Here is a 21443-nt window from a genome sequence, read left to right on the forward strand (position 1 = left end):
GCAGGGTTGGGGATTAGAAGGCATGCGGCTCGTCTAGATTTTGTATGAATGGATTCATGAATTTATATATGATATTAGGTTTAGGCAAACTTCTGTGTTCATAATGTCTAGCTTGCTTGTGAAAACTGTGTCGATGGCTCTGCATCTAAGCAAGGCTGACCCAACTTGGAACTGGGAAATTTTAGAAAAGTTTTGGGCCGTTGGTTGTTGGAATCCTAAGTGGCATTGGGAAGAGGTGCAGGGTAATTGGGGGTGTGGGGATTATGCTTTGGCTGTGACTTCTTGGCAGTCTTGGGAGGGAAAAACTTTGAGTCTCACCCACAAGAAATAGTATGTGGCATTAGGCCCATAATTCTAAATACTGGTTGGAACCTCTGTTTGTTTTCAGAAATCGTGTTAAACTTTGTTATGAAAATTAGGAGGCCAATGCGAACCATTTTTTGGTTTATGTGTGCATGTTGATTTCTGGACAAGTGAATAGGTAGATATTGGAACTCGCCATTTGAGCAACTGGGGGCTTATACCACCCACGAGCACCCAATGTTACATCTCATCAAGCAGTGAGACATCACCATGGTTTGTGCGACGGCTTGAACTCGAAGCCCTACCTCACATGGTTGCGGCCCGAAAAACAACAAAATATAGGAAGAAGGGCAATCCAGCAACCCTTGGGACAAGCCGAGGGTCCGCAAACTGACTGTCAGCATGATCAATGAATCTGTGGAGGCTTATTGCGAAGTCATAGACGAAGAAATTGAGAAATTGATAGAGGATTTGGAGGCAGATCTGAATCATCAAGCAGGATACATGGAGATGGAATCAAGAGACTGAAGGGTCTTGGTGCCCAATCTAGAGCATACCCGAGCCTGGTAACCCAATTCAAACATACATTGTTCCTCTAGTGGTCAATGAAAGGAATTATGGTCAAGGCCCTGGAACAAATTGCTCTAAATATGGCCATATAGTGCAGGCATTCACAGACTACAAGCAGAACTTTTAGAAGCTCCTGTTTCAATTGCAGAAGTAGGATGGGCACCTCCAATGCATTGAAAATCACTTTCCTTGCATTATTTCATCGACTGAGCTCCCGAGGTTCAATACAAAAGACCCGATCTAGTGGAATCTGCTTCAGTTGAGGAAGTAGAAGAATGAAAATCATGTCTTTTTTTCGTAGTTTTTGATGCAGATAAATTTTTACTTTTACTTGTAATTACATTCATGGCAATAGGAAATTAGATAGCGTGATAAACATAGACATACAGTCATATATGTCTTGGTTAGACTTATCATTTTTGGATGGCATACCATACCATTAGGTGGCCAACAAACATGGTTTCCCACAAGGAAACCTGAGGCCATTAACTATTTTTAGAACTTGTTGTAAGTTGTTTTTAAATCAATAGAAAAAAGAGGTACTATCAAGCTTAACCGAAAAAAAAAAAAAAAAAAAAAACAAAAACAAAAACAAAAAAAAACAAAACAAAACAAAACAAAAAAGAAAAGAATACACAAAAAAAAAAAACAAAAAACAAAACAAAACAAAACAAAAAAAAAAAAAAACCAAAACAAAACACAAAAAAAAAAAAAACAAAAAACAAAAAACAAAAAAACAAAAACAAAAAACAAAAAACAAAAAATTATATATATATCTGACCTATAACACCCCATTTCTCTCCCTTAGGAACCGTTAGCCCTGGGTCTCCGTGGAAATCCACCCCTGTGTATGGATAATCATCTACCATAATAAACTACATGTGCAACCATCTTAAGAAAAATGATGTGAATATCATGGACGATGGACCTGCATGGCAGGACATGAGATCTATCCACCTCCTCATCCATGGAACTCTCACATTAATGGGATCAAGTGAGATAAGCTGAGGCCGTAATAATGGAATCCTCTCTAGATCAAAGGAGACCAAGATTTCTCCATAGCCAAAGTTCTTTAGTCTCCCATATTTTTCTTTAATTAGTTGTTATTTCATGTCTACCAACACTTTCTCGCTCCAGTTGAAGATGGTTGGCTCTATGCATTCTAGAGCATACTGCATGTAGGACCTATTGGACACGTGTAGTGTATATCTACCTGCAAACCTTGGTGATAATGAACAGGATCGTTCATAGAGGTAGTTGAACCACGTCTTTTATATTTATTTTCCCATCCTTGGATGACTGGACTTGAGGTTTGCAATGAGTGGCGACATAATCCTTGACTATTTATCCTCCCCTTCTCATGTCTATGAAAGAGATGGGGTCACCTCATCTAGATAGACCTGTTAAGAAATATATGTCTTCTACCTTTATCTTGAGAAGATGTTCTCCAAGCCTGAATTTCTATGCCTGAACATCCCATGCACGTACAAGATAGTCAAGTAATTTCATCTATTGCCTCATTCTAGGAAGGCTGAAGAATTTTAGTAATCCACAATTTCTTATTTCTTGGATGGTAGTAGGATCATTTGATGCATTCATATCTTGTTCTTTATGTTCTCTTTCCTACCATATCTGAGAAATTTTGTATCAATGAAGTCCTGAAATATCACAAAGAGACTTATTAAGATTGATTTCATGCAAAAACTTGACAAAATTTTGAGAGAAATTAGTGGTACAAATTTGGGTTTTGAGCCCAACGCACCCCCCTAAGGGAGGATAGTGTGTTGCAGTGCCCCCTCCAGTGTTAAGTCTCCATGATCAATGCACCTTTCGACCTACTAGGGGTGCGTTGATCCAGGGGCGCAATATTTGTGCCCTAGGGCCTCCACAAATCCAACAAATGTGCATGAAACTATATTTCAGGCACTGCCGATACTCTTAAGCCTTCATTCCATGTTTTTCATTCTTGATCTAGTTCCATATCAACATTATTCTGTCTCAAATCATCATACCCTTTTCGTGTTGTTGATGAGGGATACATCAAGGCCCTCCTACAACGGGTCGCTTCTTGTCAACGTCAACTCATTATCCGGGAAGTTGACTTAGAAACACACCTTGGTACCTTGGTTCTTGCATGCATCAATGGCAAGTTTCCTTGCTCTCAAAGACAAGTTTACATCGTTGGCCTTTGACTGAAAGATTCTATGTGGTGTTTGACATCAACTCATTCATTCACACCATATGGATTGTACTATAGTACATTGAGAGCCATTAACATCATTGATGGTTTCTCTCTCATTTGTTAACAACTTACATCATTGATTGGTAATCTGATTGTGTCTACCATGTTAGACTTCATCTCATTGGTTCACATGGTTAGATTCGTACATTGGTTAGTCAAGTGAATGCAATAGAAGACCCCAGATCTCGTTTCATCCATGCGAGCTACGATTTCAGGATTAATACAAGATCACAATGTATGATGGCTATGATCATATAGACAATCATCCAATCATTGGTCCACCATCAGTCATCTGTGGACATGTATTTTGGTCATTATACATGTAATATTAGCTTATATGTTGAGCATGGGTATGCCTCCCTCAACAAATATATCATGATGTAAATGTATTGTAACATATGATGCTCTTGTTTGTTGTTCTAGACACTAACTTGTCACAGGGTAAAACACTTTAGTCATCAGTTGTCATTTGTGACTTTGGGCTTTAGGGGGAAATTTGTTACATGCCATTTTTGTCGCTTCTAGTCAATAGGCCTTTAAACGGGACCAATTCACATCCCTTAACATATTGTCATCATCCCTACACAAAGCCCTAGGCATGCCTATGTTAAGACCCTGAGTATATACTCTAAACTGTTGAGATTCCAAGATTTTAAGGCTGAGCACACCCTGGCCATTTAGAGACCAGCGTTGACTACTAGGTTGACCCTCTCTACACTTGCGCTAATCACCAGCATGTTTCTTAGTCTTGAGGATGCGCTAGTTCTAGAAATTCAAGAAAAATAAAAAGAATCTCAAAGCTTCCTCTTCCAGGATCTTCCTGAGGTTGTTTTAATGATTTGCATTGGATAAAAATTTGAATCCTATCTAATTCCAACTTGGAGAAATCATCATCTTATCCCTTGAGCTCATCCTTCCATCACTTTTGGATCTCAAGCCTAGATTGGTAAATGGATAAGAATTCATGAATTAATTCCCTTATCTATATATTTACAACCATCTATAGGAAAAAGGTTGGCCTTTGGAGATTGATTCTACCCTCATGTTATTGCTTTGAGAATCATTATTCCATGCATTAGGGTGACATAGACGCATACTTTGTGGCAAGAAAAGGACAAGTCAACCTAGGGAGATCTTCTACAAGATCAACTCCTATTTTTGGTTGTAACTCTCTCCATTTCTATTAATACAAAGAGTAGATTGTTTTCCTATATATGATGTTATGATTTAATGTATTTTAAAATTATCTTGATCTATTTAATGAAGTGATTAGATTATGTTGCATATATGTCGTAAATATTTGGCTTGTCTTGTTTGATTATGCATGTTCTAATTATAGCGATTGAAGCTAAGATTTGAGCGTACAAGCCGAGTAAGGAGTGGAGCTTGCGACAGATTCTAGTTAAGCCTCATCCTATCATTCAATTACTTTAAGGAAGACATTGTGCCCTTTGCTTTCTGTTGTTCTAGGTTAGTCCACCAGACCTAGGGAAGACACTTTTGTCCGCAGTCATAGATTTTGTATAACATTAAACCTAACAGGCATAGTTGAGTCATGTTTGAGTTATGTTGAGTAATACTATCGTAATTAAGGCGAAGTTTTGGAAATTGTAATTACTCCTGTGTCCATGTAATGCATGAAGTGAGCGGTTGAGTTGAGTTGAGTTAACTTAAGTCCAATATTAAATGTTCAAGTTCATTCTATATTTGGAAAGGTATTTAGTGTATGTTTGAATGTTGAAGTTAGCATCAGTTGAGACGCGAGTCAAAAAGTATAAATACCCCATTTTGGGTTCATTGTAATCAATTAAATTTATATTAGGCTAGAAGAGGAAAGAGTCGCAACTCGGTGAATCTGTATTGAGAAGTTTTATGAATAGAATTTTATTTTGTGTATATTATGTGTATTCTTCCTCTGCCTTTCCATCAACATCTTGCAGGGCACTTCGTTGTCTTTGGTCGAGTTTGGGGTGAGATAGGTTGCGGGCTTTGGTATTTGCCTCCTCGACTACATTTATACTCAGATTAACGATGACCTTCACAGTCTCCATGGGCTCTGGCCATTTAGATAATCCAAGGAAGCTTGAAACACTGTATACACAGAATTCTGGGTACAGTGTGCGCACCTCCACCATTCCTCTCTTTATAGAATCTATTGGAAAATCCTATTTCTAAACAAATAACAGAAACTACAAGCAATGTATATGTTAGGGAAATGGCAAGGTCTCGCCTAGGTTAATTCCACCTTACAACTCTCATGGTGGATTCCTTTGATCCAACATCGATATTAGAATAAATTATATCAATACTATTCATTTTATAGTGATGCATAACTTTCCTAGGTGCGCTCAACTCAGCACTCGGAAGATCAAAAGTTTTTCATTTGAAACCCCAACTAACAATGCTCTGCACAAAGGTTTAGGGTTTCCTTGATTGTCAATCACCTTGATTATTATGAGCAACAACACAAAGCACCATGGTCGTGGGGGCTGTCTATATGAGGTGTGAATTGCAATGGGGATGCTTTCATTCTTTATCTTTTCAGTTGTTTTAAATGAGATGTATTTTTTTCCATTTTGATGTTTTAAATAATGAGCATTATTCAAGAATTTCTTACAAGAATTTTGAGGGCTAGAGTAGAAAATCCTTACAAGAACTCCTTTTATGGTGGTGAGATTTCATTTATGGTTTTTTTCATGGTTGCTTGAGGCTTCTATTGTTAAATTAGATATGCATGTGTGATAGTATATTGGTTTGTTAGAATTGAAAGCAATTTAAAGAAGTTTTGTTTAACTATTTTAAATTTTAGAGTTTTGTTTATCGAATCCACTTAACAAATTTTGGCCAGATTATGATATTTGTTGTAAAGTTATGTTATGTTATGTGATGTTATGTAAACATTTTGACTCAATAGAATTACATAAGAATAAAAATAAATTTAAAATACAATGAAAAAATAAATAAAATATAAAAATAAAATTAATAATTATAATTATTAATTAAAACATTTTAACCATGTCAATTTACATAAAAATAAAATAAATTAATAATTAAACCAACCAATATTCATTTTAACTTTGGATCTACCAAGCCCAGAGGGGATCAAATCTCTTTTCACTCTAAAAGAGGTCTCCACCTAAAGACATTTGATCCCTCTAACCATTTGGTAGATCTAGACTAGCTTAAAATATATTTTTTAAATACACAAATACAATAGATTCAACACCCTCCAATATATAAATACATTATAATTCAACACCCTACAAAATTCCTAAAACACCTCCAAAACATAAAACAATAATCATATTTTTTATATCACTAGTTTCCATATTTAATTTTCACATTAAATATTAAATTCATAATAATAAAATTTAATAACAATGTAAATTTTTTCAACATTTCTTTTATATATAATAAAATAATACAATTTTTTTTCAATAATTTAAATTCACTTTTTGTATTTCAACATTTCTTTTATATATTATAAAATAATACATTTTTTTTTCAATAATTGAAATTCAGTTTTTTAGTTCTATTTTTTATAAATATATTATAAAATAATATAACTTTTATTATTTTAAATATTAATTTCATTTTAATAATTTAAATTTAATTTCAGTACACATTTTTCTTTGTATGAGTTTTTTGGATTTTAAATTATATGTAATTTTAATAAAAATAATTTTTTATTAATATAATTTATACTTAAAAACACACTTCTCAATATTTTTTCTAAATAATTTTCAAAATATTTATACTTTTATTTAAAAATAATTTTTATATTTAATACAATTTTAAGATTTAATACAACATAAAGTTAATAGAGTAGCTTTTAAAATTCGGAATGTCTTAACAGCAATGATCTATATGTAATAATAAGACCATTAATGGTAAACCACACACTAAACCTTTATGCATAAAAATAATGAAAAGTTAAGCAACCAGCCAAACACAAAGTATTTCGCGAGTACGCTACAAGTGCAAACGTATCTTTCGCCAAAGCGAGTAAACCAAAAGTGGAATTTGGTGAGACTTGAGTTGAAAATAGTGTCCATCATTGGATCAACGAATTGAGAGGATAGTTGGAAGGCAGATCAAGGAATTGAGAGAGAATAGTCCGAAGGCAGCGCATGGAAAAAATTGTTATTATTGTCGGTTGTGGACCCGAGTGGCGTACCGCATGTTTCTCGTTTTCTCCACCTTTTTGGATAACCGCATTTTCTCTCTGGATTTGTTCCATTATTATATTACAAAGTAACTTAAATTAAAAGTGTAAAAAGATGTTAATAGGATTGTTAAATTGAAAAGTTGTATTTACTCTAGAGCGAATAAATTTTATTATATTATTTAAATTTAGTTTATTTATATATTTGTCTTTGCAATTAATTTTGTAAAGATATTAAATGAAAGAAATTGTAATTTGAGTTTGATAATCATGCTTTTGAAACATTAATTATAATTATAATATGAAATATTATACTCTTTAAAAAAAGGAAAATAATTTTGTGTCACTTTGAACAAGCATTTAATGAATAGAAATATAAAAAAGATTTATGAATAATTAATTAAATGAAACATTAAAAATTGTTTTTATGATAATTTTACTTAGGACAAGCACTAATAAGTTTGATACAAATTACTCATTTTTAAATAAATCCAAAACATATTGAAAATAGATATTTATATATAAATAAATAAAAAAATTAACTTTCTTTAAAAAAATTTCATATTCCTAATATAAAAAAAAAACTATTCCTTTGAAAATAAACATATATAAACGAAATCAATAATTCTCTTTCCTTTTTAACCTTTTTAATCACAATCTAACTTACAAAATTATTGTTTAATACAATATCAAGTCATATTTTCAAACAGGGCAACCATAGTTTTTTTTTTAAGTTTTTATTTTTAAATTAATTTTATTAAGAAGCATTTTATGTATAATTAAATAGACTTTACTCAAATTTCTATTTTATATAATAAATTAAAAATATTAAATTCGAACCAAACTTTTAGCTATAAAAACAACATGGGAATGAAATTATTAAAAAAATTACCATGAATATATTTCCCCTGAATTGTCTTATTATTTCTACCAGATCCACCATGTAGACTACAGAATGGGGATGAAATGGTTTTAAGCATATGCTCTGTGAATTTATAGAGCATAGAGAGATATTCGAACATTCAGTCAGCGAGGAAATCAATAAAAACAATATTGTATTGGCAGTCCGAGTTGAAGACAGTCGAGTGGTCAGAGGTCAGGATGGTGTTGAGTAGAAGTGAGTTGAAGGGGAGGTTGACCCCGCCGTTCAACATTTTCGATGTACCGGCAAAATTTTACTTTTTTATTATTTTTTCGGGTCATGTTATTTTGCAAGAATGGTTACTTGAAAAGATGTTTAAAAAGAAAATTGAGTTTTGGTAAATGCATTTTTTCTTTCAATGTTAAATTTATTTCTTTTCCTCGATTGTTAGTTGAAAAAATATTTAAAAAGAAAAAAATCAATTTTTTCTTTCAAGAATGCAAATTTCTATTTTAAATGTATTAATATAATTTTATTTTTAAGAAAATGTATTTTTTTAACCATGCAAAATGTATTAATATAATGTTATTTTAAAAAAAAATGTATTTTTTTAGTCATTGTTTGCAAATGCTATTTTTTATCATGTTTAATTTATAAAGCATAGAGATAGATATTCACACATTCAACCAGATTACCATCAGTGTTTTCACACATAGAGAGTGGTCTTTTCTTAGTGACCAGCCCAAAATCCTTGACATTGGTTTTGCTCTGGCTCCTTTGTTCAAGTTTTGGTCCATTTTCTTGATCGAAAGGGAAGAAATTATTCACTTCCTCTCATTATTACTATGTAGATTGCAAATTTTTTCTTAAACTTAAGCAAAGTGGTTGCAACATATATAATATTATAATGGAGATGTTATAAGATGTTACACTAGTATGATGGAGATGTTATAATGCATTGTTTGTAAATTGAATGTCATTTTTATTTTAATATGTTTAATATTTATAATTTGAACATATTTGTGTATTGATAAAATTGAGTTAGAAAAATAACTTCTTTAAAATTAATTACAAAATGAAATATTTTAATGTGTAAAAACTTAGAAAATAATTTTATGCAATAATTTGAAAAAAAACACTTATGATAATATGCCATTCATGTCATTGTGCACCAGAGTAAAATTATAAATATTTGATATAAATTTAACTCTATATTAAAATATCAATAATGAAATAAAAATTTATTAACTAATTTCTATGTAAAAATCTCTCTTTATTTATTATTATTTATATTTATATTTCATGATGCCAAGAAAATGGATCTATTAGTATACCCGAAATAAACAATAAACAACTGCCTCCTGCAAATAAAAATATCCATAATTAAAAAACAAAATCTAACCTTGCAAGTCCTTCAATATTTAAGACAATAACCTATTTATTTAAAAAAATAAAAATAAAAATAATAAACAAAATCTAGTAAAAATTTATATTACTTTCATAGTTATTAAAAATATGAATACATCATCATACTTTTTTCAATAAAATTGCCTAAACAAACCATTCAAAATTGCGAAGAGTTACATCACCGTTTCTCTCTGTTACAAAGCCCAGCATCGAACCACTACACGACCTTTAACCTGATGCCAAATATTTTGACCATTGACAACTGCATGCTACTACCTACATTTTATGAGAATACGTTGTACTGACTTTTTGGCATAAAAGTCAAGAAACTCCATTGCGCGCTAAGTCCTGCTAGTGGTAGTGAAACTTGAGACGTACTTAACTCCGGTGGAAGGTAAACATGAATCTCCTTCAATGAATTTTGAGACTGTAAATTGACTGGCCTCCCTTGAGCTACTAATCCTTCGATACCCCGCCCATTTGACCCGATTTGTAGTGTCCGCACCGGGGCCGCGGTTCATATATTCCCCATAGTACAGGGTGTTGAGGGCGAAGGGTCCATTCCATTCGATCCAACCGGCGGGTTGAATCAAGTCGCCCAGAAAAGACTGCATGACGATAGTGCGAGAGTACTCTTTCCATGGCCTCCCAAGGTATGCCTCGAACGAACTCTTCACTGGAACCAGGTCCCCGGCTGCGATCACCTTACAGTTCTGAATGGAAATTCCAGTGTTCTCATTGGGGTCCTCCCTGCCCTGAGAGGTGTAAATAATCCTCTGACTCTTGAGGGGTCTCCGCGCCAGGAGATTGCAATCCTGAAAAACGACGGCGGAGTTGCCGAAGATGAAATCTATGGTGCCGTAGATGTTGCATTTTCTGTAGAACTGACGAAAGGAATGGGCGTAAAGGGTGTCCTGGTAACCCTTGAAGCTGCACCGATAGAAGACCGAGAGATCTGATCCCACACGCAGGGCCACCGCCTGGTGCTTCGCGGGTCCTGCCGTGTTCTCGAAGGTCATGTCGCGAGCGATGAATCGGTTTCCAGTCACAGCTGCAATATGGCATACCAACTACATTATTAATAAAATAATCTTCAAAAGCGGTTTATATTTGTGATAATTTGTGCAAAAATATTGTTGGGCTCCATCCGGGCGTGAAAGTATAGAGGCATGATATTAGAATAATTATTTCACTTCATTTTTATTATTTTTATTTATCAATTTTTATTATAGACAGTCCAACATTGATCACTATTTAAATAATTCTGTAAAAACCATTCAAAAAGGAAAAATCTGTAAAAATGATAGTCATGAGAGAGAACATAAATTATAGAACAACACCTCCCAATAAAAATATAGGAAAACCTTTCCATTCACAATAATGAAATGAGGTTTAACATATTTTTTCATAGAGTAAGTTGATGAAGTCATAAAATCAATTTTTTTTAGAAATATAACAAAAATTTGTTTAGCATAATAAAGATTGGAGTTGTTTCTAGTGTGATTTTTGGAGTTTCTTGAATTTGGCTGAAAAATTGGGGTGAAATCTTGATTTGTGTTACTTAAATTAGTTTTTTAACTGTATATATGGATTTAGCACCTTGAATAATTTGTAGGGCACTTTTATTGTGTAGGGGTTACTCAAAATTTGTGATAAATTCCTAAGATTTTAGAAAAATTAGACCTGAAAAACCCACCAAAATTTTTTCCAAAAAACCACACTAAAAACAATTCGATAAAAATTATTGTATTATTCAATTGAGTATAATTTAAAATTATAATATAAAATTTTAAATATTGAGTATAACTTTAATTTTAAAATTATAATAAAAAATTTATACTCAAAATTTTAAACTATTTAAAAAAAATTATTATTACCAAAAAAAACATCATCTTACAAAATAAAATTTATTATGTAAATTTTATTGATATTAATAATTTTTTTTATCTATTTTACATAATTTACTATCAATTATAAACCAAAAAATTTTAACTTTATTTTTCACTCACAAAACGATATGTTTATTATAAAATAAAATTAAAAAATAAAAAAAACCCACAACTCAACTCAAGAGATCTCATTACATAAACCTATAATAAATATTTAAATTTAAAAAACCCACAACTCAAGAGATTTCATTACATAAACCAAAATTATTTTGTAATCATATTCTAAATCAAAAATACGAACACACTATTAAATCATTCTTAAAGAATTTATGAGATCCCCTATTTGCTAGGCAAGGAATTTCTTCTTTATGAGATCCCTTATTTGGCTAAGTCCTTCCCTTTGCATGTTTTGCCATGCGATATTTAATGTTCCCTCCATAATATATATATGTGATATCAATGCTCCATATATATATTTGCCATGGGATGAAGGTTGCAATGTGATAAATTTAAAGGAACGCACATATTTTTCCGTAAGTCCCATTTAATAAGAAATTGTCTCCTTCTTTAAGGTTAACGGGTCTCCTTCTTTAAGGTTAACGGGGAAATTTTTTTTTTACAATGATTTTTTCATTCGAAGTTCATTTTAGCCCATTCAAATTGTGTTAGATTCAGAATGAAGAGATCTATGCAATGATACTATTTTTAGGAGCATCTTTTGATTTTCGTTTTCCTCTGTGAGAAATATTTTTAGACTTAGAAGTCTATTGCTAGATCCATTTTGGATCAATGTTTGAATTATGTGGAGTAATACGGTCATAATTAACGCGAAGTGTTGGAAATTGTAATTACTCCTGTGTCCATGTAGTGCATGAAGTGAGCAGTTGAGTTGAGTTGAGTTCTCTCAAGTCCAATATTAGATGTTCAAGTTCATTCTATATTTGGAAAGGTATTTAGTGTGTGTTTACATGTTGAAGCTAGCAATTGTTGAGAAGCAAGTCAAAAAGTATAAATACCTCATTTTGGGTTCATTGTAATCAATTAAGTTTGTATGAGACCAGAAGAGGAAAGAGTCGCAGCTCAGTGAATGTGTATTGAGAAGTTTTATGAATATACTTTTTTTGGGTGTATTTTATGTGTTTTCCTCCTTTGCCTTTCCATCAACATCTTGCAGGGCACTTCATTGTCTTTGGTCAAGTCCGGGGTGAGATAGGTTGTGGGCTTTGGTATTTGCCTCCTCGACTGCATTTATACTCAGATTGACGATGACCTTCACAGTCTCCATGGGCTTTGGCCATTTAGATAATCCAAGGAAGCTTGAAACACTGGATAAGCAAAATTTTGGATACAATGTGTTGTTATATGCCCAGTGGACAACATTGGATATCAATTTCTAGTGCATTATTTGCGCACCTCCACCATTCCTCTCTTTACTGAATCTATTGGAAAACCCTACTGCTAAACAAATAACAGAAACTATGAGCAATGTATATTTTAGGGAAATGGCAAGTTCTCGCCTAGGTTAATTCCACCTTGCAACTCTCATGGTGGATTCCTTTGATCCAACATCAATATTGGAATAAATTAGATAAATAATATTCATTTTATAGTGATGCATAGCTTTGCTAGGTGCGCTCAACTCAACACTCGGAAGATCAAAAGTTTTTCATCTGAAACCGCGACTGACAATGCCTTGTGTGAAGGTTTAGGGTTTCCTTGATTGTCAATCAACCTGAATATTATGAGCAACAACGCAAGGCACCATGGTCGTGGGGCTATCTGTATGGGTCTGAATTGCAATGGCGATGATTTCATTCTTTATCTTTTTAGTTGTTTTAAATGACATGTATTTTTTTGCCATTTGGATGTTTTAAATGACGAGCACTATTCAAGAATTTCTTACAAGAATTTTGAGGGCTAGAGTAGAAAATCCTTACAAGAACTCCTTTTATGGCGGTGAGATTTCATTTATGGTTTTTTCATGGTTGGTTGAGGCTTCTATTGTTAAATTAGACATGCATGTGTAATAGTATATTGGTTTGTTAGAATTGAAAGCAATTTAAAGAAGTTTTGTTTAACTATTTTAAATTTTAGAGTTTTTTTTTTTTTTTTATTGAATCCACTTAACAATTTTTTTATGAGATTATGATATTTGTTGTAAGGTTATGTTAGGTTATGCGATGTAAAATAGTATATTTAAAATACAATGAAAAAATAAATAAAATATAAAAAATAAAATTAATAATTATAATTATTAATTTAAAATTTTAATCGTGTCAATTTACATAAAAATAAAATAAATAAAATAATTATCAATTATTAATTATTAATAATTAAACCAGTCCATATCTATTTTAACTTTGGATCTACCAAGCCCCCTAAGGGGATCAAATCTCTTTTTACTCTAAAAGAGGTTTCCACCTCAAGACATTTGATCCCTCTAACCACTTGGTAGATCCAGAGTTAAGATGGATATAGACTAGTTTAAACTATTTTTTTTGAATGCATAAATAAAGTAGATTCAACATTCTCCAATGTATAAATACATTACAATTCAACACCCTACAAAATTCCTAAAACACCTCCAAAACATAAAACAAGAATCATAATTTTTATATCACTAATTTCAATATTTAATTCTCATATTAAATGTTAAATTCGTAATAAGAAATTTAAATACCAGCATAATTTTTTTCAACATTTATTATAGATATATTATAAAATAATACAATTTTTTTCAATAATTTAAATTTAGTTTTTATAGTACTTCTATTTCTTATAAATATATTATAAAATAATATAACTTTTATTATTTTAAATATTAATTTCATTTTAATAATTTAGATTTAATTTACACTACACATTTTTCTTAGTATGAGTTTTTTTGAATTTAAATTATATTTAACTTTATAAAAATATCATATTTTTTTAGCAAGAAAAATCCATTTGTTTTATATTATGCTGAAAACAATACATACATATGAAATACAAATCTTCCTCATAGATCCTGTGATATCCACAATTTGATTACATAGAGGAGTAAAAACTCATCATACAAACATTTAAAAATATCAGGTAGATATAAACCAGTGTTTATACATCTATATATTCTCAACCTCATCCATAATATATCACAGATATTCACTATGTGAGTTCGTAAAACTAAGATATATCTCGAATCATTTTCATGTTCTATCTATATCTACATTAAAGTATCCATTCCTCTTTCTTTTCTATACAAAAAGAAATACAAAAATGTACAAAACTTTAGAAAAAATACAAAAGATTTTCATGGAACTTATCTGCATCGGTGTTCTTCTTTTTTGTGGAAAACTTCAGTGGTCTATCCCGACAGCTTGAGGTTTTCTATTTCTATCTCATCTGATCCTATTTTTATCAGGATATACATGCCATCTTCTGTGGCTAGTAATCCTTTCTTTGACAATTCATCCGCTATCTTGTTGTGAACCCTGCTAATATGCTTAATGGAGGGATGTTGAAGGGTATTCCATATAATTTTTATATGCCTCAGCCAACCTTGTAGAGAATTTTGCAGGATGTTATTCTTTCCCTTAACATGATCTATCATACATTTGGAATCCCCATAAATTTGTATTTGAGGGATATCCAAGTATTTAATTAACCATAGTAGACCCCATAAAGCTATAGCTTCTGCTTTCATACTTGTTCCCTCTCCCACATTCTAGTAAATCTGGAACTCCTGTTCTTCTAATAGCTTAATCCAGATTCCACACCCACATCTTCCTCCTTGAGCTACCCCATCAAAAAACCCCGCCTTGTAGTTGGAGATCTGAAACTTCCCCTTTTCTATCTTCCTTTTTTCCTTAATGTCATCATTCTAATCTTATATAACCCACTGTTCTATGAGTTCATAGATTACATTTTCTCCCCTTATAATAGAGCCAAAAATCAATTGATTTCTATCTTTCTAGATTTCCCAGAAAACAACCAAAGTGAGCAGTCACCTACTTTTGCTTTGAGTGCTCCCCCATTTTAAACACTCCTTAATTGTATTGATTTGTATGAATGGAATCTATAACTTGGTAGTGAAGTGTTTCCAGATGCTAACATATCTATGACAATGTAAAAATAAATGTTCATTATCCTCAACATTGTGTCTACACATATAACATATCCTAGGACCATGATGATTCTTCTTTTGTAAATTTACCCATGTGAGATTTTTATTCTGCCATGTTATCCAAAGGAAAATTCCAATTTTTACTAGAATATTAACTTGCCAATAGCTGTGAAACCAACAATATTTCATATTATGTAGTTATTTCAGGCATATTTTGAGATAGCAGTCTGCCTCCTCGATCTCTTCTGTTTCTTCTTTTTACCAGCCCATGCTATGCAATCTCCTTTGTTGTCATAACATATCCCTACCTCTTTTAAAGTTCTAACAAACTTTAAAACATATCCCTACCATTCTAGTCACAGATCAGTGGGCCGAGGATATAAATACCTCTTTTGTTCAGATGGTGTACTAGTTCCACTGTCCCCGGTGGCACCTCTCCTACTCCAATAATGTAGTCTTTCCCCAACATAATTCTATTACCGGATCCAAAAGACCACAAGATGTTTGAAAGAGGATGCACTTGACCCTGATAAAATTATTCCATATCTGGGAACCACATTTTTTCCCAATTGCTCCTTGTCTGAACCAAAAGGAGAAATCCTTATTCTTCATGCATTTGGATCGGATCACCTTTCCCCATATGCCTTTGTTGTTGATGCCCCTCCATAAAGATTTTAGAATAAGTGTCCATCCAAAAATTTTAGATTTAGTACATCCCATCTACCCAAAAATTTTGGTCTAGTGATCTTCTCCAGCTTAACCAAATGATATTTACATCTCCTTCTAGCACCAGACCAAATATAGCTTGCCATTACTCGATTCATTTGATTAAATATCATTTGTGGAATGCAGAACAAATGTGCCCAATAAATCCCCAACTGTGTAAGAACTGACTGCGTGAGGATGATACGTTCTCCCATTGATAATCACATGTATTCCCATCCCTTAATATCGGAATAAAATCTTTCCACTAACCACATCAAATCAACATTTTTATAGCATCTTGGTTTTAGTTGATACCCCAAATATTTCATACCATTGTCTAGACTTTCTGCATTTACCCCAAAACAGTTATGGATATATCTGATATCATCCTGGTTACTTGATCCATATAGAATGATGGATTTTTGCTCATTTTTTACAAGACCCATGGCCTTCCCAAACTTTTTTATGATTAAAGATAATGAATACCATTTGAGTCTGTTTATCATACCCATTAACAAGATATCGTCAACAAAAAAACTATGGGAAACAATGACACAACTACTGATTTATAGAGCTTCAAATACACCATTTGTCACATTTTTTATTTTTATTTTTAAACTCAGTCCATCCATTGCCAAGATAAAAATAAGGAGGGATAAAGCACATCCTTGTTGAAGTCCCCTATCTGCTGCAAAGAACTTGGATGGGTAGCCATTGATTATAACTGCATAACGAACTGTAGATACACAACCCATGATCCATTCTGCCATATTTGAGTCTATTCCTACTTTGTACAATGCCATTCTAAGGTATCCCCAATCTAAGGAATCATAAGCTTTTTTAAGATCTACCTTCATTACTGGTGCATTCATATTTTTTGACTTAATACTGTGCATGCATTCTTGTGCGACAGCCACTGCATCATGGATTATTCTATTATTTAGAAATCCATATTTCTCAGATGAGATGAATTTAGATAAGATTACTTTCAATATGTTTGCTATTATCTTAGAAATAATCTTGTATGTTAGATTTGCACAGTGATATTGGCCAATAATCAGCAAAGGTATCCGCCTCTGATTTCTTTGGAATAAGGGAGATATATGTTGAGTTTAGATGAGGGTGTATGTAGCCTTTCGTCCTTTATTCCTCAATAATTTGTAACAGGTCCTCCTGGAAGATGTCTATGAAATGAGCAAAAAATTCAACATTCCATCCATCTGGACCCAGAATTTTATCTCCTTTCATTGATTTAATAGCCTGATTCAGTTCACCCTCCTTGACCTACTTAAACAACTCCACATTGTCCTCTTCATTAAACATTATAGGATATTCATCCACTGCCCATATCTGAGATTCCACATCCACCACTTCCACTCTATTGTATGCTTTTTTGAAATATGTTACCGCCAAAGATGTAATTTCTGATTTCTTATTATAACTGTTTCCTTCACCATCATTCATCTTCCATATTGTATTTTGTTTTCTTCTACAATTGGCAAAACGATGAAAGAACTTGGTATTTTTATCTCCTTCCTTAATCCATAGTGCTCTGCTTTTCAATCTCCAAGTCATCTCTCTAACTTGGAGAATTTTCTTTTTTCCAGTTCTAGAACACATATTCTCTCCCTTATTTTTTCAAGAAGGGAGTGGGTGGCCATTTGTTTATGCAAGGAATTTAATTCCTCCTCAATAGCAGACAACTCCCTTCTCAGTTCCTCCTTCTTCTTCCTTTCCCATATTTTTACCTCTGCTTTAAGAACTCGAAGCCTATTCATAAAGCTTTCAGTGCATGAGAGGCCTTCCTCTATATTTCTTCTTTCCTTCTAGAATAATCGGATAAGGGAATCAAAATTTAAGTCTTCTAGCCAGACTCTATTGAACTTGAAAGGCAAACCCACTCTTGTATCAATATTGTGCTAGTGAAGAATGATTAGGCAATGGTCTGATATAAAGTTTTTGATAATAAAATATCTAACATCCCCCATCTTATCTATCATATTTTCTTGGACAAGAAATCTATCAAGTCGCTTAGCTATGTATCTATTTCCACTTCTTCCATTATCCCAAGTGGGGACATTTTTTGGTGGGAAAACATCTATTAAACCGTGAAATAAAGTAATTTCTCTTAGCCTTTGAGCCATCTTATCTACCACCCTAAATTGTCCCCACAGATCTTCTATGCCTAAGGTACAATTAAGGTCCCCTGCCAAAATTAGAGAGGGTGAATTAAGGATCCCTGATTCCTCCATTATATCCCAAAAAGCTTCCCTCTCCTTGTAAGGAGCATATACATTAAGAATCTGTGATCTTCCCGGAATACCTCTGATGTAACCAACCAGAAATATGCCCACAAAGCATGAAAAAGCTTTCAATTTTGCCCATCTTGGGTCCCAGAAAATAGCAAGACCACCCGATCTACCTGTTGCATCAGTTGCCACAATATACCATGAGGGAAACATCCTCCTGAAATAATCAATAGTTTGGGCTACAGAGTGCATTGATTCTTGAATGAGAATTGTGTTGGACTTAGCTGAATAAAATAGGTCTCTTAGAGCGAGGAATTTTGGATGGACCCCCAAACCCCTAATGTTCAATGAAAAGATAGAATTCATTTGGGCTTACTAGACGACATACATGCTCTAAGTGCCCTGGGAGAAATGGGGGAGGAAATAGGAATGTCAATGAGAGATGGCGAATTTGTTAAGGTAGTATGAGTTTAGCGCAAGCGACCTCTAAAGTGTCTGCTGCCTCTGTTGTTTTTATGCCTCACAGTAATATTTCTTGCAGAGGATGGACTTATTACAGGAGAGACGGAACCCTTTGGCATATGGATAGTCAGCGACTTGAGGTCGAGAGTTTTCCTTTGTAATAGGAAATCAAGGTCGTTGTCGACATAGTTAATTTGTGAGGATATTGGAGAAAATTGAGCAGGGCCTTTTTCTTTATCTTTTGGTGAATTTGGTTGAGTACCTGGAGAATGAAGCCTACGGGCTTGTGTGTATGTGGTGTATGAGGTAGGTGGGATATCTGCCATAGTGTTCTGCGACATTATCGGCTATAGAGGTAAGACTGGAGAGTAAAAATCCTAGGGATGATCTCAATATGAAGAATGAACAACGATATGGGAATCTGACCATTCAGATGTCGGGGATGAGGAGTGAACTTGAATAGGAATAGGAGCAGAGACCTCTTTTATATAACGAGGAGAAGGTTCAGAAAAAATCTGGTTAGTGTGACTAGAATTACTTGAACCCGAAGTATTTCCATTATGCTTGCTCACATAACGATGACGAGGAGATAGGCACTCTGACTTGTTCTCCTTCTGTAACCTTTGGTGAAACCCTTTGTGCTCCCTCAAATGCCACCACCCTCCTCTTTCTTTAGGACAATTAGCAATTAAATGTCCAGTTTGGTGACAGTTTAAACATCGGAATGGAATTCCCCAGAAATCCAAACGTTGTGTGAGATTAATGTTTTCCCACCTTAATTCTATGTGATCCAGAAAAGCCTCACCAAAGTATTTCTCTATAAGGACCCAAGCAATCCTTTTATCCCTAGCTCCCAAACACCGTGGATCTACGTATATGAATTTTCCAATGGCGTTACCGATATCAGTGAAAACTTCCTTCGTCCAAAATTCCAGTGGTAATCCAGGCAATTTGACCCATATGAGTTTATTTTTTGGCATCTGCTTCAAAGGATTAAAGCCTACGTACCATGCGTACAATGCCAAAAAACCCCGTTCCTTGACCCATGGTGTTGCAACAATTTTCCTGAGGTCCTCTTCAGTTAGGAAATGAAAACTATACCACCCTCCCATGAGTCTCACCACCATGGGGACATACCCCAACAAGATCTTCCATTTCTTTGCCAGCCACTGTTGTATCTCAACTTCTTTAATCTTAGAAAAATACCACCTTCCTACTAATGCCCGCTTCTGGAGACTCATAATTCGACCAAGGAGAACGTTGTGACCAAAAGAGAGGATAGGTGTTGGAGTTGTAATCTTTATAGGATGTTGATTTCTACCACCTCTCCTTTCGCCACCTTTTTTACTCTCCAAATTATTCTGAGGCAATAAACCGTCATCAAAATTATTCTGAGGCAATGAACCAGCATCAAACCACATGTCACGTCCATCACCTACGGTTTTTAGCTGAGGGGAGTGTGCCACCTTCCACATTGTATTCATATTTGTGTGGCATTATGACTTAGCTGCCAAAGTGGCTAGAATAAAAGCTTCTTGTAGTGACGTGTCCAACTCAAAGGGGTCCATCAAAATTATTTATAATACTACGATGATGTACCAAGGAATAAATCCTTCTCGCAAACCAAAGAAAGAAATTACAATCACCACGGATCCCACGTACCAAATCACATGGAAATCACCACCGGCTGGAATGTCTACGACACCAGGTATACTATATGTCATGCCAGGTACATTCCATAGGAATTATTTACCATGCCGACTGCATGAAAGGTCATGACAGAATTTAAAACACCACTAGACCCCATGAAAACTCGTAAGATCCCACGCCTCACCTTACCTGGCCCTCACCACCCAAGGGAATGTCAATGTCGCCGAATCTATCACCTGTTTTAGAAATCACCTCAGTAAAAAAACTGTCCTAAAACAGTGTAGTTAAATGTATGAGGTATAGGGGCAGACCTCAGGAGTAGCATGCTATGAGATGGGATATGGACACCCATCACCACCACCTAGTGCCATCATATAGATTCAGAAAAATTATAATAATAAATGATTTGAAAATCCCCTGGAAAACCAATCAAGCGGAATCCGGTAGGCACTCCTACTCGGAAAAACAGTAAAACCCAAAACCACTTACGAATCTGGTTATGACTATGGTCCCTCACAACAACATATACAGTAACATCCCTAACAAAACCACCATCTGTATCCTATCCTAATGGCCATACTTTTATAGGGATGAGTGTTGAAAATGCAACAAGATGATGGAGCTTAGTGGAAAGGAGTCGCCTTCACTGAGTGGGCCGCAGGCTATTTTTGGCGCAAAGTCTATTTTTAGACATATGGATCATGGTCTATGAGTCGCAGGATGCTATTTGTGGATGATTGGTCATGTTGGTAAAAATAGATGGACTTCTATTTTTAGACATATGGGCGGAGTCTATTTTTAGACTGCCAGTCTAAATATAGAACAATCTAATATTAT

At 33.7% G+C, this 21443-nt stretch overlaps 1 protein-coding gene across 1 annotated transcript; it reads right to left on the minus strand.

Annotated features, from left to right (window-relative positions):
* Window positions 1–9702: 9702 nt before the first annotated feature.
* LOC149148642 (pectinesterase 2-like) lies at window positions 9703–19297 on the minus strand. Its single transcript, XM_089442237.1, has 2 exons — window positions 19219–19297; window positions 9703–10600 (listed from the first exon to the last, which is right to left on the minus strand). Exons 1-2 carry the CDS (start codon window positions 19295–19297, stop codon window positions 9891–9893), a joined length of 789 nt encoding a protein of 262 aa, XP_089298363.1. The 3' UTR covers window positions 9703–9890.
* Window positions 19298–21443: the final 2146 nt, after the last annotated feature.

This window comes from Pinus tabuliformis, chromosome 9, assembly GCF_031772625.1.
Source record: "Pinus tabuliformis cultivar Carrire ecotype Pingquan chromosome 9, CPIR1, whole genome shotgun sequence".
In the NCBI taxonomy this organism is placed as follows: Eukaryota; Viridiplantae; Streptophyta; class Pinopsida; order Pinales; family Pinaceae; genus Pinus; species Pinus tabuliformis.

Excerpts from the sequence above, each read along its gene's own strand:
- LOC149148642 (XM_089442237.1), bottom strand. The coding sequence starts at position 19,297 with ATGTCGCAGAACACTATGGCAGATATCCCACCTACCTCATACACCACA. Across the intron at positions 10,601-19,218 it reads CCGTAGGCTTCATTCTCCAG|CTGTGACTGGAAACCGATTC; the intron begins GTACTCAACCAA and ends GCCATATTGCAG.